Raw genomic sequence first — 26778 nt, forward strand, 5'->3', positions numbered from 1 at the left:
CATTTTCAGCTTCCTAGTTTCTCTAGAATGGCCTTGTTCTCAGCCAGTTATCTGCTCTGTGTCTCTGACAAATTCCAGACCACACAAATCACACAACCTGAAGTCAAGGAAAATCTCTCCTCTTGTTAAACAGATTTCCATAGTCAATGTGTTCCTCCCCACGTGTCTCTTCTGTCCAACTCTGAGGCCAGGAAGGCCAAAACCGACCCCTTCCCACCCCCACAGCCTGGCTGCAGCTACCTGCCTCGAGAACTCTGGAGCGAGTCTCTCTGTGCCCACCGTCCCTGCTGATGTCATCACCACAAAACAGCCCAGGCCCCAGGCTGCTCCTCCCTCATCCCTCACATGCTGATCCCTGTATGACTGCACATATTCCAGTTAGACCCTACTTCCCACCCCCATCTCCTGAGACCCTTCCAGTGCCCTCACATTCCCTCATCAGCTGGACCCCACCATCCTGAACCTCTTCTCTAAACTTCCGCTCATCCTCTCTGATGGGAGCCGCGCTCTCCTCTGCACGCATCTCAATGGCAGCCAGCCCATCTCTTTACGCACTTGCTCCATCGGGCAGGGCACAAGGTGAGCAAGGTGGCCTCAGTGCCATTTCAAGAGCTCTTCCCAGATCCTCCCTAAATCTTACGCCATTAGACTGCATCATCCATTAACCTTCATTACTGCCAACATATACCAATTCCAGACAGTCCCCCCCTCATTTATTATTTCAGCTCCTAGCTGTCATTTTCTCCAATTACTATTCCTGTATCATAGTGTGGGGATGTTTACATGCACATGAATGAGCCTGACACTTGTCCTCTAACATCCTTGAACTCCCCTGTAAGGATCTAAGCCTTTACCACACCTTGGTTGCACATTCCTTTGGTCACACCCTAGACCAGGGGTGGGCAAACTTTTTGACTCGAGGGCCACAATGGGTTCTTAAACTGGACCGGAGGGCCGGAACAAAAGCATGGATGGAGTGTTTGTGTGAACTAATATAAATTCAAAGTAAACATCATTACATAAAAGGGTACGGTCTTTTTTTTTTTAGTTTTATTCATTTCAAACGGGCCGGATCCGGCCCGCGGGCCGTAGTTTGCCTACGGCTGCCCTAGACCCTGCATTACCAACAGCTGCACCCCTCAATGATACTAGTCCATTCACCCCACTTGCTAACCACCAATTCCTGTTTCCAGCACCCATCTTCTAGTACCTAAATTCAAACAATCCCTCGACCTACAATCAACTGTTTCTGTATCCTTTCAGTGCCACTCCCTTCCCTGATGTCTTCCCTTCCCTCTTCACCTAGCTTAAATTCCATGGCAACCAACAGAATCCTCCCCTTGCATCCATCCTTAACTCTTTGGTTCTGCTTTTACTTCACTGTACTCAGGACAACCCATCTATCTGTACATGAATACCATACAATCTTGATAACTCTATAGTAAGTAATGAAATAAAGCAGCAGTAGAAATCCTCCAACATTGCTCTTATTTTTCAAAGTTATTTTAGCTATTCTAGGTTCATTGTAACTCCATATCTGTTTTAACAATCTACTTATAAATCTCTCCACCAAAATTGGCTGGTGTTGTGATTGGGATTGTATTGAATCAACAAATCAAGCTCAGGAGAACTGGCATCTTAATAGCATGTATTCCGACCCAGGAACACAGTGTAACCCTCCAGTTATTAATGCCCTCTTTAATTTCGCTCGGCAATGCCAGTGCAAAGGTTTTGCACATTTCAGTTGTTAAATTTAACCCTTAGTATTCCTCTTTTTAAAATAAAACTTTGTATTTTACTTGTAGTACATATAAAATTTACCATTTTAACCATTTTAAGTGTAATGGGTTAAGTACATTCAGACCGTTGTGCAATCATCACCACTATTTCTAGGATTTGTTCATCATTGCAAACAGAAACTCTGTACCTATTAAACAATAACTGCCCATTCCCCCTAGTCCCTGGTAACCACTACTTAACTTCCGGTATCTGAATTTGCCTACTCTAGGTACCTCATATAGCTAACATCATACCATATGTATCCTTTTGTGTTTTGCTTCTGTCACTTAGCATACTGTTTTCAAGATCTGTCCATGCTGTAGCATGTATCAGAAATTCATTCTTTTTAAAGGAATGAATGTTATTCCATTATAAGCATATATCTTATTTTGTCTATCCAACCATCTGCTGATGGACATTTGGGTTGTTTCCAACTATTCCATATTTTTGTTGCATTGTAAATGGTATTTTTTAAATGGTGAATTCCAATTGTTCATTGTTTGTATAAAAAATAGACTCTTGATTGCTCTTACAAACCTGCTCCACCCATGTTCTCTCCATCTCACATGATGGTAAATATGTCCTTCCCTCTCCTCAGGGCAAGCCTTGTGAAAGTTCCTTGATTACCTTCACAGAGCATGTCCAATCAGTGAGCAAATCTAGTTAGCTCTACCTTTAAAATACACCCCAAATTCAATCACTTCCTTCTGCCTTCCTGGCCCCAGCCACAAACATCTCTCATCTGGGTTATATTCCTAGCTGGTCCTTTCTGCCCGTACCTCTGCCCCATATCGTCTTTTCTCAACAGAGTACCTAGTCTATTAAAACATAAGTCAAATTATTTCACTTCTCTACTCCAAAGTATTTGATTGCTCAGCATTTCCTCCCAATTTAAACCAGAAGCTCTTACGGTGTCGTACATGGCCCTATGCCATTTGGTCTGTTACCCTCTGGTCCATGTTGTCTCTCCTCCCCTCGTGTACTCCACTCCAGGCACAGTGGCTTCCTTGCTGTTTCTCCAACACATCAGACATGCTCCCCCCTGGCACTCGCCTCTGCCTGGAATGCTTTACCTTCATATATGCATGTTGCTCCCTCTCTTCCTTCCTTCAACTTTTCTTTTTTTTTTTTTCTTTTTTTGATATTTTTCCATTGATTTTTAGGGAAAGTGGAAGAGAGAGGGAAAGATGAGAGAAACATCGATATGAAAGAAACACATCAATTGGTTACCTCCTGCACGAGCCCTGACCAGGGCCTGAGCCGGGGAGGAGCCTGCAACCAAGGCACGTGCCCTCAGCCGGAATCGAACCTGGGACCCTTTGGTCCACAGGTCGATGGTCTATCCACTGAACCAAACTGGCTTGGGCCTTCCTTCAACTTTTTACTCAAATACCACCTTCTCTGTAACTGACTAACCTATTTAAATTTGCAACTTCGGCCCCATTCTGGCATTCTTTATCTCCTTTATACTGCTCTGTGTTTTCCCTTACATTTTTATATAAACCTTTTACTTTGGAATAACTTTAGATTCACAGAAAAGTTGAGGAGATCATGCAGATGGTTACTCTCATCCTATTTCCCCTAATGTTAACATGTTGCACCACCAGGGTAGATTTATCAAAACTAAGAAACCTTCATTGCTACATTACTATTAACTAAACTCCAGACTTCATTTGGATTCACCATTTTCCCACCAATGTCCTTTTTTTCTGCTCTAGAATCCAATTCAGGATACTGCACTGTGTTTGGTTGTCTTTCCTCCTTAAACTCTTCTGAACTATGACAGCTTCTCAGTCTTTCTCTGTTTCTCAAGACCATAACAGTCTGGGGGCTACTGGCCAGGTACTTTGTAGAATGTCCATCAGTTTGGGATATCTGACATTATCCTCATGACTAGGCTGGGGCTATAGGTTTGGGGAAGAAGACCACCAAGATGAAGTACTTTTCTCATCACATCATATTGATATATATGCCATCGACATAAATTATCACTAGTGATGTTAACCCTGCTCAGTTGGCTAAGGTGGTGGCTGCCAGTTTTGTCCACTATAACTTACTAATTCCTTCTTTTCTGTACTCTAATCTTTGTATGTTAGTAACTACGTTCAGCCCATAGTTAAGAGGGGTAAGGGTCTTTATCATGTTTTAACAGACCATATTTTCCACATTTGTAGGTAAGCTCTAAAAGGGCATGAATATTTCTCTATTTTAGTTACTGATGTGGCTCCAATATCTAGAATAGTGCCGAGCTTGGAATAAATACTCAATATTTGTTGGATGGCAGAACACAGAAAAGGAGGCTGCCTTGTAATCTGTTCCGTCATAGAGTCCTGCAGCATCAATTATTCATCTCCCCACCTAGAAAAGTATGTGCTCAGGAAAAAACCACGTATGTCATTTACTCAGTGATATCACTAACATGTGGAGTTACCTTTCTCAGTGGTAGCTGCTGTTTTATTAGGGAAACCATCTTAAAGACTGAAATTACAATGCTAAAATTTGAGGCATTAGCAATAGAATTACATAGAGAATACATGTAAGTGCTCAGAGTAGTGGCTATAAATAACAGGAACTCAAGACATGTTCGCTTCCTTTATATCCTTACTCTACATTCAGGTGAGAGATTTCGGGGAGGTACAGAGGATTTTACCGGGAACCTCAAAAATATACTCATCCTACCTACTAACAATCTGAAATTATTTTTAAAACCAGGCAGAATATAAAATTTTAACACTCCATACCTCAAATTTGGTTAATGTTAATTTCTTGATCTCTTACTAAAATCTCTTAATTACTCTGAGAATAAAGTTTGTCTCAAGGAAGGACATAGGCTTTGTGGTTAAGAAACTATCCTGAAATTTTAAGGGAAAAATGTTCTCCACGTTCACAACTCTAAAAATTTGCTCAGCAGCTAAATCATTTTGGAGCAGTTAGTTTAGATGCTAAGTAAACTATGCATTATATTTTAAAACTCCCACCCAATGATTAAAATAAAAATGTACATATATTTCTTTTTTCTTTTATCTGAGTACTTATTTTTTGTCTAAAGTTTTACACATGTCTCCTTTTTCCTGATTGACCCCCCCACCCCCACCAAGGTAGACTCAATGACCCTAGTTCCAATAACAAATTCAGTTTCCCACTAGAGAAAGCACTGCTCTCCGCTTGTTTTTAAAATTTAGTGAGTTAAAACGATTCTGTACGTTGATTGCTTAATATAATCTCTCTTCAAAAGCAGAGCAGCCGTACAGTACCCTCCTTAAACAGAGCTCGCACAAACACTGCCCAGACATCTTCATCCTTATCAGTGTAGCTGCTCTAATGTAGCTAATTTTACCAAGTGCTGTTTTCCTGAAGAACAGTATCAGGGATAGGAGTTATATTTTCAAGTCATTAAAATTCCGGCAGTCTCATTTCATTTAGGACACCTTAATTTTTCTCAGGTCATGAATCAGTGAACATCTGACATTCACAGAGCTAAGGAAAAGCATCTTAGATTCCTTTTTTGGAAACAGGTCTGAAAAAAAAAAACAGATTGAGAAACATGGCCAGGAAAATCCTTCCCAGCTGCTATGGAACAGAACCTTTCATTCAAAGACAAACTAATTTATTAAGATCTCCAGGCACACATGGAGAAGAAAAGGCTCCCAAGTAGACTAGGAACGGCAAACTGTCTTCTGTAACTCAGGAGAGCAAAAACCTTACCCAAATCTCACAAAAGAAGGGAAAGCTAAGGTGATCCCTGTTTATTATTGCTTAGGATTTGTCCTGGTGTGGCCCTGAAGAGGAAACCAGTATCAATGGCTGAAAGTGACATTGTAAAGAACTTCCTCAGAGTGAAACTGCTCCAAAATTGAACAGCCTGCACCTCACATGTTATCCATGACAGTGTTCAAACAGAAACTGGGTGTCCTAACCAGGAGAAGGGCTCAAGCGTGAATGAGAACAAGTTGATAAGAAGGTCCCTATCTTAGGTAATGTCATGTCAGTGACTTCCTGTCTACACCAGAAAGTAGATAAGAAAATTCTTGGCACCTTTTTAATACACAAGTGAGGTAATTCTATTCTGAAAAATGAGAGCAAATCCTATCTATTTTGAAACTATCAGGAGTATTCATGGGTGGCTCTTCCTCTCCTCCAATTTTTCAATTGTCTGCCTATTAGGCTTTGAGTATCTCAGAAATGCAATTCGTGCTTCCTACTATTTTTCTTCCAGCAGCAAGAGCCTGGCTTTGTATAACACCAGTTAATCAGGACATAACATTTTTATTGAAATGCATGCATTGGTTTGAATTCAGCACAGTATTTAGTGTATGGCTGGAGAATAAACATTAAGTAGTCGAAATGTTTATTGCTTAATAAACCAAGAATAATGCTTCTTTAATGAGAGCTGAAATAACAGTTGCAATAAAGTTCCTCACATGACAAGCCCAAAATAACCTCCACATGCAAGTAAACAAGTAATCTAACAAAGTTTTGAAAGGATGTAAAAAATGTTAAATGACTAAGGAGCAAAAGTAAGTACAGGGGCTTTCTCTTGCAAATAAAAGATTTTTATGGTGACATCAATAATCTGAAAAATATCGTAGGGTGACGTGTGTCTTACTGTAATTGCACTCCACATAACAGGTAAGAATTTTATTTACAACTCAGGTAGTTTTATCCCAGAAGGAACTATTCCTACAGCTTTTCCTCACTGTAAAGTTACCTCTTCCAAAAGGTTTGTGTTCCCTTCAGAAGTATCAGTAACACATGCTTACCCATGTAATTTACATATTTGTTCAACATGTGTCCAATTTTCCATGTCTCTTTACTTTTTTTAACTTTATTATTGTTTTTATATTTTTTCAATTACAGTTGACATTCAATATGATTTTATATTAGTTTCAGGTATAGTGATTAGACAATTACATAATTTACGGAGTGATTCCCCTGATGATTCTAGTACCCACCTGGCACCATGCATAGTTATTAGAATATTACTGACTATACTCCCTCTGCTGAATTTTACATCTCTGTGACTATTTTGTAACCACTAATTTTCTGTATCTCCTTATAGCAGTTCACATTGGAGTGTCATAGATTATAAGCTCCCAGTAACAGAAATATCTCATCAAAAAGAGCTGAGTGACAGACAGCTGTTCAATATAGACTTCTGGATGATGCCTACATTAATTGGCAAATAAAATAACTCATTAGCTTTGTTATTCTCTAGTTCGAGTGATGGTTTATATATGTAGCACAGAGTCAAAACATGGCACAGGGAAATGTTTAAAATCCCACAAGTGGAAATGGCATGCCACTCTAAGGGGTACAAAAGCAAGCGCATTTAAAAAAATCAAACATCAGGTAAAGCAAGATGTTCTGTTACTACATAGCCGCACGCAAGTCACAACCAGTGACACAGTGAGGACAGTCGTCTTCTAGCCTTTTCACGGCTCCACAAAGTAAATGAAGGAAATGTGGGTACTGAAATACAGGACAGCTTTCCTGAACGAGAATGAAAGGAGAGTCTGCAGTGACATGATGCCAAGCAGCAAGGAACAAGTACGTTACTGTGAGCCAGGCAAGGCAGGCGAGGATTTACAAAGGAGGTAAATGTGTAATTCTCTTTATTGTGTTCAGGGACAGGGGACAACATTACAACAGCATTTCTACAACTAAAGCAAATGCAAATAATTTATTAATAAAAAGCCAGCGACAGAACTACAAAGAAAAGAGGGTCTCTCTCCTATGAACTAACAAAGTAGTAACATTAACTAGGTTTTCATGAAGCACTAATGCTGTCATGTTGATAGAGTTTGTATAACAAAAGCTTTTATTTCTCATTCTTTCCTAGTTTTGTGTCAATATTAAGATTGTGTTTTCTATTTCACATGTATATTCCCCTTTTATATAAAAAGTTACTGTTAGCTCCTGTTCTTATAATCAGTTTTTGACATTTTTGAGCTCTCTTTATAAATATTTACAATGTGGGACAGTTTTGAAATTTTAACTTATATGGCTTTCAACATTTCCACAACAGTCAGATATGGAAGGAAAAAATGTTTTTTAAATAAAGGAAGTGGTGCCTTGCAAAAAGCAAGGCCAATGCAGAAAAAGCCTCATATTTTATCTCTTGAGGATTGAACTTCCTTTCAATTCTTTTGGGAAAATGAAAAGCAATCGTGTTTCGTTCACATCTCACACTTAAATCTGGTTTTCTACTATCAGTTGAATATCAAATCCCAAGTTAATGCAAATGCTTGCAGGTTTCCATCTCTCAGATGGAAAAAAAAATACCATGTACAGACAGGTCTGGTTCTACATGTCATCAAATGTACAGCACGGGTAAAATGAAGCTGTTCCGATGAACCGTTCTACAGCCCCCGCTGTGAGGCTGATGAATACTTGTTGTGTGGGACTGTTCTCTGGGCCAGCAGTCATTGGAAGGGACACTGATCCACAATGGCCTTCTTTGCCCTCTCCACTCCTTGCTTCAATTTCAGCCTCAGCAATTTGGTTTGATCTCAGCTCAACTGAAATTTTCCAAAAAGATACGATAATGGTTTCTTCTCTTACCTTTGGTATATATTCTTCAGAACATTTTTTCCTGTTGTAGACTTTTTTAAAACAAAAATAAATAGTGCACTATAGGTAAACCTGTAACTAACATCAACAAGCTAAATCACCACTGCAGATCCCGTAGCACTGCTATGGAAAAGTACAGATTAAGCATTTTAGAGGAACACATTGAGACTGAAAAATTAGTAATTTGTGACATACTAATGAGGTTTATAAAACTCAATTCCCTGGAACAACCTTAGAGAGTGCCACAGATTGTCAGAGCTACACTTTTTAAAATTGTGTTTTTCTAATTATATTACAATTTAATTATATATTATAATTAAATATTTAATTTAATTATAAAAGTAAATAAATGGGTCACATGGGCTCACATTTGTCAAAACTGAGTGATACATGCATTTCATTGTATGTAAATTTTATCTCAAAAGAAAACAAAACTGCAAACACATACTGAACTCTGGTAATAATAGGCATGCTTTACAGGAACTTAAGGGGAAATGTACTGATGCCTGTAGCTTATTTTGAAATGCCATCAAAGTGGATTGATGAATGGAAGGATACATAGCTGGGTATATATGAGATAAAGCAAATACTGATGTTAATGACAGACCCTGGATGGTAGATACACAGGTGTTCACTATAAAACTTTTTAAACTTTTCTTTATTTTTGAAAATTTTCATAATAAAATGTTGGGGGGGGGGACATGAGATCATCACAGAAAAATATGGAAAACAAAAGAAAGTATCAGAAAAAAAAAACAGACACCAAGCAGACAACTGGGATCATATTAAAATGTTTTATAACTTGTTAACCAGTTAGCAGTGTATCATATGCATTTTCCTAACTCTTTAAATATTCTTCCAAATGCAATGGAATTCCACTGTACAAATGTAGCATCATTTTTCCAGCTTTACTGAGGTATAATTGATGAATAAAATTGTAACATATTTAAAATGAACAAAACAATGAGTTTAATATACATATACTGAGTTCATTAGCACACCCTTCACATGAGATGTACCATAATTTAAAAGATATTTTGTTATAGGATACTTGGGTTTCTAATTCTTCACCATTCTACATGTTGGATGAACAACAGCCTGTTATATCCATCTTTCTGCACATCTCTGATTATTTCCTATTTCCTAGGATAAAGTCCCAGAAGTAAAATTTCTGTCTCAAAGGAAATATTTTAAGATTTTTTAATAGATTTTGCTAAACTCTTCTCTAAAAGTTTACCAAGTTACATTTCTAACAGGAGCATATCACTGATTGCAGCAATCCAGATGTATGCACTAAAGCAGAGGAGAGCAATATATACTCACTAAACTAGAGGTCTACAAATAAAGTGAAAATCAATAGTCTTTCTCTATCCTCTCACATAAGCAACATTAAAGAGTTTGGTCTATATTTTCTCCATCTTTTACTAAGTTCATAACATATATTTAATTAAAGAATTACATGTGTGAGCCACGTACACATTATTAAATATTCCATTGCTTCTAAAACTCATTGGCAAAAATGACCAAGTGACATAAAACTGAATCTGTAAAATAAAATCCAGAGCTAATTACCTTTATCTTACCACTTAGAAAACACCTAGCCAGCAAGCCAATACCTACCTCATAAAGTATAACAAATATTTGCATAAGAAATGCATATTTCCTTTCTAATAACTGCCATCCCCTAAGCAAAAATTTTCTGCATCTTACACTCTTGTTGATTCAGTAGGTGTGGGATGCAATATTGCTCTGCAATAATTTACCATATCTCTTTATCACTGATAATCACTGACTAAACCAAGCCCCAAAGCTGAAATAGAATTTGTTTTCTCTACTTACAAGTTATGAGTTACTAGAGGCCTGGTGCACAAAATTCGTGCACTTAGGGGGTGGGGGTCCCTCAGCCTGGCCTGCGCCCTCTCACAGTGCGGGAGCCCTCAGGGGATGTCCGACTGATGGCTCCCCCCCCCCCCCCAGAGCGGGCCTAAGCCGTCAGTCAGACATCCTTAGTGCTGCCGTGGAGGTGGGAGAGGCTCATGCCACCACCGCTGCACTCGCCAGCCATGAACCCAGCTTCTGGCTGAGCGGCACTCCCCCTGTGGGAGCGCACTGACCCCCAGGAAGCAGCCCCTGCATTGAGCGTCTGCCCCCTGGTGGTCAGTGCGCGTCATAGAGACTGGTTGTTCCCCAGTTCAGTCGATTTGCATATTAGCCTTTTATTATATAGGATGCTCCTGTAGTTTACTGTAACCAACTCAATTTCCAAATGACACCACGCAGGTTAAAAGCTTACACCAGAGCAGCACCTGGCAGTTTCCAGCTCCTGCTACACCCCTTGTGCTTTCCTGTGTTATTTTCCTGGCTCTCTCAAAGGTAGCGAAAAAGGTATTAAGCATGGGTGGGGGGTGGAGGGAATGTGTTGCAATTATTGTTTTCCTGTCAACATCTGTTTCATGTCTCATGAAGTCTCACATCCAACAATCACATAAAGATAATATGTTTGCTGTACTGAAGTTGCATGACCTAATGTATAAAAATATTAGCACACTTCCATGCTTCTTTGACTAAAATGTGATGGAACTGGTTTATTTTCTACCCTTAACCTGGTCAACTAGAGGTTTCAGAGTTGAAAAGAACAACAACAAAAAATAGGGGATCTGATCTCCTGGATCTCACCTGTCCCTCTGGGGAGGCTCCACACATTTCTCAAAGCTCTATTTCCCACGATAAAAAGGGTGCATGACAATGCTTCCTATAAAGACTTCACTAGGTTAAAAAAGCTAGGTTCAGTCCAGAGTAAGGAATGGTCTTATTACCTGGCTACTAGTTAAAACTGTGCTGATCAAGAACTGAGGAGGAGGAAACTTGTTCCGCATAGTACCCCTCTGTTTCGTGTACTTGGCTCTAAAAGCTTTCACATCTAAGCTTTCCACAGCCTCGAGATACCCCATGGCAGAGGTGAGCCCTCTGACCCCGCTCCAGCAACTGGAAACACGGCTGGCGATCACAGTCACACAGCAGGGCTGGGGGAAGGCCACCCAGTGCTGCCTTTTGCATTTCCTTCCTTCATCAGTTGTTACGTTTGCACTGACAGCAATTAATGAAAAAAAACCCAAAAAACCCATTCAGGGAGATTAAAGGATATTTATGAAAAAGTTCACTTTTAAAGATACTGAAGAGAACAATAGCTAGCCAAAACAGGACTAGTAGAAATATAAATAGGAAAATAGAAATGACCAAAACAAGCTCCCGAGGGTAGCTACTAAAAATTATCAATGGCACTGAGCCCCTGCAGGTCAGCTCCACATCAGCCCTACTCTTCAAGGCACCACGCTGAATTTGGGGGACACGGTACCACATTCCTGAGAAAGATGAAGGGCCCATGAGCTTTGAGCCTGACTAGGACCAGCACGTATCCCAGACTCTGAAAGCCGTTCCTGGTTTTATAAGCAGGGCAGCTCTGTCGGGCACCTGTTAATTCTTTATTAAACAAAGTCCATCACTTTTGGCCTCAAGCAGAGGTGAAACCCAAAAAGCTGGCATTGCTTATACTTCAGTAGGAAGTGCTTTTTGTTTTTGAAAAGACAGCTCTTGATGAGCACAAATTCACGGACAGAAAATGGAAGGGGGATGAAAACTGGACACATTACTCTTTACTGACCCCTCTTGGCTGATGAGGGGAAAGAAAAGGTCTGAAATCTTACCTCCTCTCCAGGAGAGTTCAGAGAACATTCGTTCTATTTCATGCCAGGGAAAGAAATCCTCTCAGTTCAGATGAGCCCAGTAGAAATCAACCCTAAAGCACACGCGGCAACACTTTCTATTTATGGGGCTCCCGGAATGGAGGTTGGGAAACGGCCTCGCGGATCAGGCCCAGAGGCCTTGCTAGGTCCCTGGCAGCCTGTGACCTCTGCCTCGAGCTTGAAAAACTTACATAAGCGCCAGTGTGACCACTTGTGAGAGCAGGAAAGGACCTTACCTCTTTCTCTATTTTGAGTAGCTTCTTCACAGCCACCTCCTTGTCCTGTGATATCCATTTGGCTCGATAAACACTCCCGAAACTTCCTCCGCCGCAGTTTTCAAAAAACTGCAAGTCATCAAATTTAATTTGCACAAAGGAGGCACCGAGAGACGACATCGCATAATGACAAAGTATTATACTTCCACAAACTCTGCGGAGAGAAAGAGAAAGAAAAGTTGGATTACAAGTCTATTAGAATGAATCCTCTGAATCCCACTTCAGGTCACGTACAATAAGTCCCGTGAAACTTCCAGAAAGAACCTTGATGACTCAGGAGGAGGAAAACCAGGACTATAAACAAATCAAAAGGAGAACACTTACCCTGGCAGCCCGTGCAAAATTCAGCAGCCACTTGCCCAGACTCTGCCACACAGCTGTCCGCAGAGAAATGGCTCAGATTTCCCCCCTGACAAAACCTGTAGCCGCACTTCCTGCACATCCCCGAGCTCTGCCTAAAGGCTACTGTGTCACCAGGTCTCCTATCAGGCAGCCGGGGCGGCCGGGAAGCGTGCCTTCAGCAGCGAGCTGGCATAGCTACCCTGGCATGTGAGGCACGCCATCTCTCCACGTTGTGCTCACTTCACGCAAAATACACATAACCTAAGCCACTGAGCATCCTGGCGCGAGGAGAGCCAAAACGCTGCACGCTGAACGCAGTCAGCGTTGAGGGTCCAAAAGCCAAAGCGTTCAGGTTAGGGATGACAGGGAAGCTGGCCAAGTGTTTTTCCAAGTGGCTCCCTGGACTGTACACTGCAGCAGAAACTTAATTAAAGAGGAGAAAACTTGCCCTGATTACAGTATATTAAGTCATCCAACCACCTCTGCCAAGAATGTTGAACAAAAATATTATGCTTGTTTCCAGAGGAACGGATGTCCCCTCCCCGAGATTATTATAGTGACATTTTCTGCAGTCTCAGGTGTTCTTACGACGTACCAGGTAAGTGTTCACCCTCCGCACCCCAGGCCAAACCACAGATTAGCAGGAAACACAAAACAAAAACATACAAACGAGAAAACAGAACACTGTAATTCTGAACGTGCATAAAAAGCAGGTGGATAAGAAAGCTTGTGTACGTACGCTCGCCAACACTGTAAACCAGAATCTTATAATGAGGGAGCAAAAAGGCAACACGTGGACAGGACACTCTACAAAACAACTGGCCTGGCCTCCTCCTAACTGTCAATGTCATGAAAGATTTTTTTTTTTAAAGCAGGGAAACTTCTAGAATAAGGAGGACTTAAAGAGACATGATGACTAAATGCTCTGCGTGATCACTGGATTTGGGATCAAAAACAATCTACAGAAAGTATCATTGGGGTTTTGGGAAAATCTGAATATGTACTATATATTAGATAATATTAAATTATCTATGGCAAATAACAGTACTTTAGTGTAGTTTGAGGATGTCCTTGTTGGGAGATATGCTGGTAGACATATTAAAGTATGCTATCTACAGCTTAATTTAAAATTATTCAACTCCCCCTCCCTCAAAAAAAATGGGTATAGAGAGAGGGGAAGCAAAGGTGGCAAAATGTTAAGAACGAGCAAATCTAGATGAAAGTTCATGGGCGTTTTACTACTCTGGTCATCGTTCTGTGGGAGTTGATGATTTTCAAAATAAAAAGGTGGAGGGGGCAGTTTCTATCTATTCAAATTGACAGCATTTCTTTATAAACAGCTTGCAGCTTTGCCGAGTGATGCAAGCAGGCGGCTCAGAGATCTCACTGTGCAGCTGACTAGCCATCCCATTTTAGGAGAGCAGGTCACTGAAGAATGGTGATTTCTTATGTGAAGTCAAGCTCTGCTCTACTTTGGGGAGAAGGTGAGAGGGGAGACTGTTTACCCTCTAACGTTGAAAAGGGAACTTAGCATCTATGTAAAAATACAGGCAGAAAACACCGAGCACCCAGGGGCAGTCCATACACATATGTGAGCCAATAACTTATCTTACTAACTTTCGCTTCAATTCATATTTAGTTAATCAGATAAACGAAAAAAGTGTGGGTAAAACTGAGGAATGTGGTACAGATAGGTACACGGAAGCTAGTTTGTTCAACAGAATGCAAAACACCATTGCCAGATTCCCTCAGTGTTACAGATGCTAGTCCTATATTTTTATTGATCATTTTTATTTTTATAAAAATACAAAAAAGAAAATAGAACTACAAAGCTTACAATAAAATTAGAACTCCTGTGCCCACCCCTCTCCTCACTGGATTCTCTCTCCAGGGGGAACTAATTTCAACTCCTTTAGCATTTTCTTCTGGTATTTACCTCTGTATTTCTAAAAAAAAAAAAATGTGTTTATATTGCAATTTCTTGGTTGTTCCATTTTAGATATTATCTATTAATTTCTGTCAGTGGAAGATAAGGCTTTAGTTCTCATATACTACCCGTAATCTCTTTGCACACAATATGCCACACTTGCCTAATCCTCCCAGCTTCCAACTACACGGTAACATTTAGTCTAGTGACTAAACTCTAGTCAATATTCGGGGTTTACAGTAGTCTGACAAAGTAAATATTATTCCCAGGAGTGCTCTGTAGAATTGAATAACTTTTCCTTTCTTGGATAACTTTTTGATTTTCCTAGAGTTATTAGTTGCTTTGTTGTTGTTTGCTTAGCTTCTTATATACCTAACACTTATTAACCTCATCAAATTCTTCCAAGAACTGCAAAATTACTCTCAATAAAGTAAAAACATCAGGTAATTTTTTTATTCTGTTCTTTCCTTGGAGACATTCCTCCTTACCCTTCACCCTGATTCAACCTGGCTAGAATGGTTGCTCTGGAGGCCTGACTTGAACTGTAACTTCCCTTCCCTTTACCAACATCCTAAGAATTTCCTTCACATTTTCCTCTGTGAACACCTGTCCTTGTTTCTCCCGGCTTCTCTTTTCTCGGTTTACTTTCTCGGTTGACAGTGCACATCTCCTGTTAGCTACCTGAATAGAGTGCCCTATGTAATTTTTTTTGAGAATCAGTGTGTCTCAAAATGTCTTGATTGGAGGCCCAGCTGGGTATGTAATTTTAGGTAGGAAATAATTTCGGAAGCATTACTTCATAGTCTAGTTTCTAATGTGGCTGTAGAGCAGTCTGATGCTGCTCTGATTACTAATCCTTTTTACATATCTTTTTCTTTCTGAAAGCTTTTAGGATCCTGTATTCATCCCTGGAATCCTGAAATTAATAGCATACGCTTAGGACTGAGTCTTTTGCAGTCATTGATAGGGCACCGAGTGAACTCTGTCTGTAAGTCATGTCTTTTAACTCTGGGACATTGTCTTGTGTTCTTCCTTTACCACCGACAGCCACATTTACTCCTTGTCTTCTCGTTCCCCACATACACATGAGGAGCCACATGCAGTGCCAATCAGGCTGCTCTCTCCTATCTCCATACCTTTGCACAGGCTTGTGTCTTTGCTTAGAAAAACTCCTGTTCTTCTAAAACAAACTCCTGTCCACAACCACCTCCTTTGAGCCTCGCGAACAGAGTTAAATTTTCCTTCTTCTGTGTCATAACTCCTTTCTTTACCCATTCATCTTTCCCACTTAGTTCCCACCAGGCTGTAAGTTCCCAAAGGCAAAAGCCATTTCTGTTTACTGCTGGATCCTCAGCACCAAGTACACAGCCAGGCACATTGTAACTTCTCCATTCAAAAATATTTGTTGCATGAACAAATACATAAACAAGCAGTTTCTGGCTATTCTTTGATTATGCCTTTTGCAACTGAAAAGATTCCAACCGGATTAAGTACAATCTAAAACCTCACAAGTTCTTCCCCCATCCACCCCGGAGGATTCTGAAGCAAATCCTGATTTGGAAAGAGCTCCCTAGCCTCTTGGGAGACGGAAGAGCGTATGTTTGGGACCTCCAGAATTGGATGTCTCTGAGTCCAAAGGAGAAGGAGGAAAAGAGGGAGAGAGGAAGGGAAATCCTTTAAAAAAATAAACAGAGATCTGAACCAAAGGTGAGAGCAGTATGGTTAATTCTACACCCTCCCGTGCAGAGCAAGCAGGCCCAGGGAAGCTGGATGCACTCTGGTAGATCAGGCACATTGGAAACTGGCCTAAGGGTGTCAGAGGAAGGCGGGCCTTTGAGCAGCACAGATCTCCACAATCTTTACCCCCTGAGATGAGGCAACTAGTCACGTTCTTCCCAGAGTCACTATTACTCACTTTGTGATACATCCCGCCATTTGGAAACCAGCTATGTATTAAGGAACTATGTAATTATGTGAATGTTTTATTGAGACCACACAAAATTAAGTCCCATTTGATTAACAAAGAGACTAACAATTCTGGAGGGGACGGGTACAGGTTTTCACTCCCATGAGCTGGGCAAAGCATCATGGACTTACCTGTGAAGCCCAATTGAGATTCCCACTGCCATCTATATGAGTGTCAGACCATATATATTTGTTTTTCCCTTTGAACTTTCTCTCCTTTAATTTTAAAAATCATTATTCTAAGATGATCAACTTATGACCAGAAGAATGAAAAATCTGAGCTGCTGATTAATCATACTTACAGCATCTTGGGGAAGACTGCTACCTAATCAAATTGTGTTCTTATTTTTCCGATGTATTCTCCAGGGAATACATCAGAATTTAATAAGTGTCATCTATGTAAATGTATTTACACAGTATACCCAGTCCTATGATGTTTTCATCCCACCATGTTAAAATAATTGCTTTTACACACAAAAGGCAACCTTTCTCCATGCAACAATTCCCAGTCCTAATTTTGTAGCATTCTATGTTTTTTTTTTGTTTTTTATTTTATTTTATTAAATCTTTATTGTTCAGATTACCTTTGTGCCTCTTTTTTTTTTCCCATAACTCCCCTCCTCCCAGTTCCCACCCCACCCTCCGCCCTCACTCCCCACCCACTGTCCTCATCCATAGGTACACGATTTTTGTCCAGTCTCTTCCCGCATCTCCCATTCCCCTTCCCCCCCCCCAAGAATAGTCAGTCCATTCCCTTTCTATGTCCCTGATTCATTGTAATCACCAGTTCATTCTGTACATCAGATTATTTATTCACTTGATTCTTAGATTCACTTGTTGATAGATGCATGTTTGTTGTTCACAATTTGTATCTTTACCTTTTTCTTCTTCCTCTTCTTAAAGGATACCTTTCAGCATTTCGTATAATACTGGTTTGGTGGTGATGAAGTCCTTTAGCTTTTCCTTATCTGTGAAGCTCTTTATCTGACCTTCAATTCTGAATGATAGCTTTGCTGGATAAAGTAATCTTGGTTGTAGGTTCTTGGTATTCAGTACTTTGAATATTTCTTGCCATTCCCTTCTGGCCTGCAAAGTTTCTGGTGAGAAATCAGCGGACAGTCGTATGGGAATTCCCTTGTAGGTAATTGAGCCTCTTTCTCTTGCTGCTTTTAAGATTCTCTCTTTGTCTTTTGCTCTTGGCATTTTAATTATGATGTGTCTTGGTGTGGTCCTCTTTGGATTCCTTTTCTTTGGGGTTCTCTGCGCTTCTTGGACCTGTAAGTCCATTTCTTTCACCAGGTGGGGGAAGTTTTCTGCCATTATTTCTTGAAATAGGTTTTCAATATCTTGCTCTCTCTCATCTTCTGGCACCCCTATTATTCTGATGTTGGTAGGCTTGAAGGTGTCCCAGGAGGCTCCTTACACTATCTTCGTATTTTCGGATTCTTTTTTCATTTTGCTTTTCCAGTTGGGTGTTTTTTGCTTCTTCGCATTTCAAATCTTTGACTTGATTCTTGCGCTCCTCTGGTCTGCTATTGGGTATAATATTCTTTATTTCAGTCCGTGTATGCTTAATTTCTAGTTTCTTTATCGTAGCATCGAGGGTCTCATTAGTTTTCGTGAGGCTCTCCACAAGTTTATTTCAAGCCCTCAAAATTGCGTTTTTTAGCTCCATATCCTCCATTTCTGTCATGTTTTTTTGTCTCCGCATTTTTTCTGCTTTCTTGGTGCACCCCCTTGTGGTCTTTGTGCGCAGTCTTGTTCTAGTTAAGCCTTGATTGTTGTAGTTAATACTAGAGGGATTCGACCACCAGGCCGACTGGCTGTGAGAATCACCTGTGTCTGCCCGGGAAAACTTCTGTCCTCTGGGAGGTGCTAATGTAGCCTTTGCCTGAGGCGATCCGGCAAATGGCTCTGCGCAGGGCTTGGGCGGGGCAGGTCGCAAGGGATCAGCAGGGCGGGCGGAGGGAGCAGTTATGGCTGCTCTCAGTCCCGTTCCCTGAGGCTCTGCTTCTCAGAACCCCGGCAGCCGCTGCAAACTTCGGAGAGAAAGCTGCCCTTAGGTTCCAACTGATGCCGGACAATCCCGCTTCTCCCGTCTGAGTCTGAGTCCCTAGAGACTTGCCCGGATCTGGAGCCCAAAGTCTGAGACTCACTCCCGACTGAAAACGACAACCGCGCCCTCAGCCACCAGCCCGCTTTTCGGGCGCACCTCCGCACCTTTAAATTTTCCACACTGCGCCTCCTCTGAGCCTCGGGACGCTGCTATCTTTCCTTCTAGTTGAAGAGTCTCTCCTCAGCCAGCTTTCCTGTGGTTCTGGGTGATGTCCGTTCCGTCTTTTAGTTGTATTTTTTCTAGCATTCTAACTTTTGTTTCATAAATGCTCAAAACTGCTTTAAATATTAATAAGTATCTACCACACAGCACTGAAGGGTGAGTTAGAGCAGGGATATCACCAAAATTAAAGCCTAATAGGGTGTCACAACTCTGAAAATGGTGAAAATGACTAACTTGGTGGTTAACCCAATCATTTGAGTACTGTAGTAAGACAATATTTTTTTAATTTTTAAAAATTTTCTTAAATTAAAATTTTAAAAAATTTAACTATTAATTACTGAAAGCACACACCCACAGCACCATTGGCTATTATCAAACGTGAAACCATATTAAGGTAGAAACCCTTAAAGGATTATTTTACCTTTTAGTTTTTAGCCTTTAATCCAAAAAAATGGACTTCTGCCCTGAATTCAAAACAACAAAAACAAAACAGAAAGACCCTGCCTAAGTGCTAACATGGCAGCAACAAGGTTTAGAATTCGGTAGATGTGAGTTTGAACTCTGCACCTCTCAGTAACCTTTAACAACCACTTTTTCTCAGATCATGGCATTTCCAGAACCAATAAGTAAAAAAAATTATAAATCTTTTCCATTCTGTTATTGAATGCCTCAAAACTGATAGCCCAAAAGTTATCCAGTCTGCACAGTATGATTCGATTTCTTCGATAAATCTTCCAGATGGAAGAGCAAGCCTGCCCTCACCAGCTGGCAGATCTTGGACAAGGCACGGTGCCTCTCGGACCTCGGTTTTCTCACTGGCAATAGCACCGCCCACTCTGTACAGGTGCTGGGAAGAGAAAGATGCTGTGAAAGGACCTTGCATAGTGTCCCACACATGCTCAATAAATGGAAATGATGACTAATTATTTTAATAAGTCTTGATATCACTCGTGGCCATCTACTTCCTTAGCCTTTGTAGTCAGGTATGCTTTCCTCAACAGTTTTCCTCTCTCATGTTCAGAACTGCTTTATATTATAATTCCATTAATTTTGCTGAGCAATTATTAGTAGATGAATGTACTAATGATCCCTAAATCCTTTTTATCTGTGGTTCTTTGTGTATTTTTCTCTTTCCTCTGTTTGCCGCTTTTAACGTTTGGTCGTTTTTGCCACATCTATCTTATTAGTAAGTAATTATAATTTTCATTAAAATTTTTTTTCATAAGGAGAATATTTAAGTTATTAAAAGTCAATATTTTTTTTTAAGATACTAGAGATTCTAGCGTCTGTTCATTCAATTATAGCACTGGCTTTGGTAGGGACCTAGAATGCACCTGCTTTCAGTAGTGGCCACTGTTTTCTTTCAGATCTTATCTACTGCATATCAAAGGGACCCAGGAAACGGCAACCAGCTTCATTAAGTACCTACAAAGCATAATGTCAAAAAATTAAATCTACTTTATAAAAGGATAAACTTTACTAGAAAATAGGTCTTTGGACTTTTTCTGAAGTTTTCTATCTTTTAGGTTTAGGGCCTATTTCTGAATTCAGATCCTTCGTATTCTTCTATCCCTAATTTACACTTTCCTTTTTCCCTTCTTCACAAAAGTGACAAGTTTATTTTTAAAGCAATATAGAAAAAACTAATTTTATTATGTCCTGAATATGACAAAAAAGACTTTGGAAAACAGCCCTCGACAAATTCTTTTGCCATGTTTGCTGCCCTAATACTTAGTATTATTTCAGCCTCCTAAACATAGATTAATGAATAAGCTAATAAAACTGTGCTTTATCATCATGTGTATTAAAGCAACACCACTTGGATAATGGTTCTGCAGTGTTTGTTCTTTTTTCCTATGAGTCTTAGCTTCCAAAACATGGGGAAAGCTCTGGTCTGGGGTTCATAACACCACAGTTGAAGATGTAAGTATTCTATTCCTGAACAGGACTGCTGTTCTATGTTTCTGTTCTTTTAGTCACTAAAAAAAGGTAGAGAAGAATAGGTATGTGACTAGTACTAACTAGTACTATGTCTACCACAGATACTCTTTCCTTCCTCCCTGACTGCCACAGGAGAAAAGCAGTATATCTTATATAGAATAGGTCAGGTTCTGTGAATAGGATCTCTTTTTTAAAATATATTTTTATTGATATCAGAGAGGAAGATAGAGCTAGAAACATCAATGATGAGAGAGAATCATTGATAGGCTGCCTCCTGCACATCCCACACTGAGGGTTGAGCCTGCAACCCTGGCATGTGCCCTGACTTGGAATCGAACCCTGACCTCCTGGTTCATAGGTTGATGCTCAACCACTGAGCCTCGCCGGCCGGGCAGTGAATAGGATCTTCAGTCACAGATATCTCAGGGAATTCCACGTTCAGAATCTTAAAAATACAACAGCTATTGTCTCTTTTCTTTCTTCTATGTTTTACTACATATGTAACATAACTCTCTAGTTAGAGCAAAGGTTAAAATAAAAATGAGTTAGCTAAAAGACACAGTCTGATTTACACTTTACTGTTTCAATGAATGAAAAACAGGCTTCCATGACATACTTCCTTAAATGTTGACCAGAGGCAGAATATAGGAGGGACAGGAAGGTGAGGGGTAGGTGCAATTGTGCCACAGAAATGCTGTGTGGGAAAGTGTCTGTGCTCAGAGGCCCAAAAAGGACACGAGAAATGGGCACAAGGCACGACATGGGCTCGGCAGGGCTTCCTGTGTTCAATGACTGGAGGCAGGAGGAACAGGAATTCGGAATCTGAATGGAATACAGGAACACTAACAGGGCACTTTTTTATGGGTTGGCTAGAAGAGGAATTTCTGGGTGTTTGGGGGTGGGGTGGGTGTGAAAGCAGTTGCTCCTCAGTCAGAAGGCCACTTCCCTAGATTCTGCTGCTACTTAGCTTTTGTTTCTACCCTTGAACCTGGTTTTCTGTGAAATAGAAAGCATCTGACCATCCTGGCTACTGCTAACAGAGTTATAATTTTTGGACTAATTGCCTAGAATGAATGTTCCGAGAAGGGTCAATATGAGGGTTAAAACCCAGTGAACTTGATATAAAATGAAAGGAAGTGGGGGTGTTAAAACTAGAGAAGACCAAAGAAAGACCCTAAATTATGCACCACTGATCCAGAGGAAAAGTTATCTGTTGACAAAAGTTACAGAAAGAATTGCTGGTTATTAGAGCTGCCTACCAAGAAAATATGCCCCCTGTTAAGTAGTGAGTTCCCCATCACTGACAGTGTTCAGTGGGAGGTGGGCATGTACAGTAGGAGACTCCCACATCAGCTGCGAGAGCAGGATGAATGGTGTTTTTTTAAAAAATATATATATATTTTATTGATTTTATAGAGAAGAAGCGAGAGGGATAGGGAATTAGAAACATCGAAGAGAGAAACATCGATCAGCTGCCTCCTGCATGCCCCCTACTGGGGATGTGCCCGCAACCAAAGTACATGCCCTTGACCGGAATCGAACCTGGGACCCTTCAGTCCGCAGGCCGGCTCTCTATCCACTGAGCCAAACGGTTAGCAGAGTGAATGGTTTTTTAAGGCCTACTTGGAGTAAGCAATGGCTAATTAACCTACTATAAAGTATGAGTGGTCTTCCTTCTCTTCTCAGGGATAGTCATGAACCCCAGTGATTAACACCAGTGATGGAAACAATGGAGATGACTGGGTTATCCTCCTAAATGTCTCCTCCCAAACTGGCCGGGAAGGTGAGAGCCTCCTGCCAGGTTTCTATCCTACAACTGTCCTCTCCCTGCTCCCCTCCACCCTCAAGGCAAAGAGCTCTTTCTCCTTGAAAGCCACAGAAAAATGAACTCTTTGGACGATGATCCACCCTATCCTTTTCTTAGCAAAATGGATTTGCATTACCCCATGCATTGGGCTGAGCTGTGAAGCTTGATGGTGCAGCACCAATGATCAGAACCGGGCCCACACTCCTCAAATGTGGTTATTCCCATAGGTGGGTGCCCAGCACTGAGCAGACGGTGTACGAATAAACACACATCGACAGCATCGATTTTACTTTAAGATCTGGGGGAACAAACATGCTTAGTATCTGTTTGTGTTGTCTTGTACAATAAAGTCAAACAATACAGAGGAGAATGCAAAAGTCACGTGCATTTTCATGATTAAATACAAGATTTTAAAGAAAGTGCTTGCTTCCATTGGGGGTATTTATGCCTACAATTACAAATCCTGAAGGAACGCATTCTTCCCCACAGTAGGACACTTTAATGAGCAAATATTACTCCCTGATCTTTAGACAGCAATTCTTGCCTCCTCTCTTTGGTTTTCCTAGATGGAAGTCCAGAGATAAGTCCAGGAAGAAGGATGTTGGTCCCTGGAGATAAACTGTGCTCAAAATCAGCTATAAAATGATTTTGGATTTGGTCTCTAGGTCATAACCTTCCCCTCTTCATGCAACCCCCCAAATTCTTCAAGCTTCTCATATAGATCTTTAAATGCATGAATTTTCCAATTCTCCCCTGAAAGCATTACAAAACTGTATATAAACACAGAGGTGCACAAAGCTGCTTTAGAAATCCTTATACTAAAAGCAGGAGAGTAGCTATGAAAACCTCCTATCCCTACAGACACATGTAACCATGATCTGGGAACAGGGCAGGCTACCAGGGCAAGCCTTGGTTGGGGATGGGTGAGACAGGCAGCTTTCCGTGTGTATAACTTGAGAATGTGAAAAAGCACCCTTCTCTATTATTCAGTTATGGCAGCTGAAGTTTCAGGCACTGGTCCAAGCATTTCCATGCGCTGTCGCATAAAGCAAGGCATCACTGTCCCCAGCTTACATGTGGGGAAACTGATTGTCAAGGGTATGAAAGTTGCCCCAGCCAACTACCTAACTCAAAGCTGACACAACTGGGATTCAAACTCAAGTCTGACTCCAAAGTAATACCATTTCCCCCACCATACCATATGTCTTTTTCCACTATATTCTTCTTCCTCCTTCTAATTTGCCCCCCCCCCCACCACCACACACACTTTAAACAAATCCTTTTCTTGTTACAGTAATTACTGGATTGCTTACCATCCACGTACAGTTCAATCTGAGGCTTTCACTTCCTATTAGCAATCGTGATGCTGGGGTTAGGGTGTCAAATGTGTGGCTGCTTTGTGCTCACAGAATTGTCTACTGTGCTGGGATTATTTAACTGCTATTAGGGCATAATCGATGCTTGAGCTGTCTGTGGGAGGGTCTGACACAAAAGCACCCTGTATCAGTCAACCCAATCTAAGCTCTAGTATTTAGAGCTCTCCTTCCTTAACAGGTGCATGTCTCTGTTCACAGCTGGAACTCTGCTTATTTGTGTGCAGCAGGGCAAGGTTAACAGCCACAAAAGATGTAGCCTAATCTTCCCTGCAGTAGTACCCGACACCCTCCCTATCAATCTGTCCCGGGTAAAATAAAATGGAAAACAAATGATCCAGATTGATTTTTTAAAATATATTTTTATTGATTTCAGAGAGGAAGAGAAAGGAAGGGGGGGAGAGCGAGAGAGAGAGAGAGAGAGAGAAACATCAATGATGAAAGTGGATCATTGATTGGCTGCCTCCTACACACACCCCACTGGGGATCGAGCCGGCAACCCAGGCATGTGCCCTTGACTAGAATCGAACCCGGGACCCTTCAGTCCGAAGGCTGATGCTCTATCCACTGAACCAAACCATTTAGGGCCAAATTGATTTTTATTGCCAACATCTCTGGATATAGGCATAAGGCTTATTCTAAGAAGTACTGTATCACCACAAATACCTTTTTCAAATTACTGATTTTCTCCTCTCTTTTCTCTGAATCTATCAATTTCTAAAATCAACTGTCCATTTTTCTCTTTCACTCCACACTAATAGCTTCACTCTACATCTAACCTCTTTTCACGAAACATCGTTGTGATCTGGCCAGTGTTTTCTCTGATGACTAGGTTATTCACTCCACGCCCCTCATAACTCTGTTTATAATTGCATAGCCCTATCAGAGTCAGATTCACTACTCGATCCAGATAGGCACTCAGCCAATATATTGCCAATAACACTCACTCTTGTGCTAACTTAAAATACAAAGTGCAGCCTGCCAAGTGTCCTTATTTGGCAAGAAGGTCCCTTAGTTCCCAAGATCTTTGACCATCCATTTTTAGATCCAAATCATCATGCTTAATATTTGGTTTTCTCTCTCTCTCTCTCTCTCTCTCTCTCTCTCATTCTCTCCCTCTCTCACTCTATCCATCTCTCCTCCAATGTGCTCTTATGTGTTCCCTGAAAGGATAAGGGAAAAAGATCAACCAACTATTTGTTTTTCTGGACCCCCCCCCCCCCAAGTGTCAGATTATGGTCATTTACTCTGGAATTATTAGCACTAAAACTTTTGATTTAAACAATATCTTCCAGTAAAAAAAAAAAAAAGAAAGAAAGAAAAAGAAAAGAAAAAGAAAACACCTCCCAAAACAATTCCAAAACAAGTTATCATAGGAACTAAATTGTTTAAGATTAAAATAAACAGTGCACATTGCTCAAAAGACCATTTTTCTTTATCTTAATTCCCTCTTTCCAAACAAAACAAATTCATATTCATTTACAATCTCCCAAATCTCTCCCTATTGTAGTAGGAATTGAAAACAAAGGCCCTACACATGACCAAAACCATAATCAAAATGCAGCCGTCACATATTTTTTTTGAAAATCAAAACCATGAAGTTTCACTGTGGAGAGCGTCCTACTACAAAAGAAGACATTAACTGTCTTGAATCACTTTTTCTATTTTTGTCTTTAAATGTGTTGGTAAGTTTGGATCCACGGAATCCTGGCTGTTCAACTCAACTGAGCTCAGAAAAGCAAAAAGGCTTTAGGGGTAAAATAAGAATATACTTTACGGTCACCTTAGCTCCGGTATCTGCGAATTAATCCTGTAAGTTGATTTGAACACACCATTATCGCTGAGCGCGGCTTATTGTAGTGTCATCTGGAATATGCCACTAAAGTGTGTTGCTTTCATTATTAAAGAAACTAACAAAAATAGTAATTAAGTTCTCCATAAATAGTGCTTACGCAAGATCTCGAGGCGCATGAGAAACACAGGTTTCCAGCCCTCTGACAACGATCGCCCCTTTTCCTCTGGCAGCTCGGTGTCCCCTGGCCAGCTCTGTATTAAAGTTGCTCTGCAAGCCGTCAGGTCAGGGGCCAGCCCCAGCGGGCCTGGCGCTGTGCTCAGAGCCCACGAACCCGGGACGCCACCGGGTCGGCCCCGGGGGACCCTCAGCTCCCGTGGAAGGAGACGAGGGGCGCAGGCGGGTGCGGGTGGGCGCGGGCTCCCGCAGGGCAGGAAGCGGCCGCCCCGAGTGGGAGACCCCGCGCCCCGCCCGGCGGGGAAGCCCCGGTTCGCGGTCTCCCCTCGCCCGCGCAGGCTCCCGGCCCGGATTCGGGAGACTCGAGTTTCGCTTCCCGAGAGGAGAGGTGCCCGGCGCACCCCCCGCGAGGCCTGCGCTCCGCCGCCACCCGATCGGTGCGGGAGGCCACGGCCCGGGCTGCGCCCCGCTCTCCCCCGCGCCAACTTCTGCGTGGGACGCGCCCGAACTTCCCGAGCCGCTCCGACCGGGCCGCGGCCGGGGTCCGGCGCCGAGTCCACGGGAGCCGGGACGCTTGCTCCCGCGGCCGCCGCCCGGCGGGCTCCGGGTCGGGGAGAGGGGGAACCCGGGGGACCCCGCACGCCGGCCAGGCTCCCGGCTGGGCCGCGGTCCGGAGCGTCGGGACGACTCGCGAGCGCGCGGGCCTCCCTCGCGCCCTCGCCCTCCCTGGCCTCCGCCCGGTCCTTACCTGGCTCCCGGCCGGACGCGGGCAGCAGCCGGGGCGCCGGGGCCCCGCGAGCCGAGGGCAG

The 26778-nt window shown here is 41.7% G+C and overlaps 2 protein-coding genes across 2 annotated transcripts in view; both read right to left on the bottom strand.

Moving 5' to 3' along the window:
- Window positions 1–26772, bottom strand: part of MAP3K20 (mitogen-activated protein kinase kinase kinase 20) — a 143125-nt gene extending 116353 nt beyond the window's left edge. The window contains 2 exon segments of the mRNA XM_006083113.3: window positions 12329–12521; window positions 26718–26772. Coding sequence (XP_006083175.1) covers window positions 12329–12487 — 159 coding nt within the window. The 5' untranslated portion in view covers window positions 12488–12521; window positions 26718–26772.
- Window positions 24460–26778, bottom strand: part of LOC106694615 (translation initiation factor IF-2-like) — a 3496-nt gene continuing 1177 nt past the window's right edge. Inside the window, exons 2-3 of the mRNA XM_023743507.1 lie at window positions 25953–26717; window positions 24460–25163 (exon numbers count right to left, since the gene is read on the bottom strand). Of these exons, the coding sequence (XP_023599275.1) occupies window positions 25153–25163; window positions 25953–26717 (776 nt within the window). The 3' untranslated portion in view covers window positions 24460–25152. The remainder of the gene's footprint in view (window positions 25164–25952; window positions 26718–26778) is intronic.

Source organism: Myotis lucifugus, unplaced genomic scaffold, assembly GCF_000147115.1.
Source record: "Myotis lucifugus unplaced genomic scaffold, Myoluc2.0 scaffold_5, whole genome shotgun sequence".
Lineage (NCBI taxonomy): Eukaryota > Metazoa > Chordata > Mammalia > Chiroptera > Vespertilionidae > Myotis > Myotis lucifugus.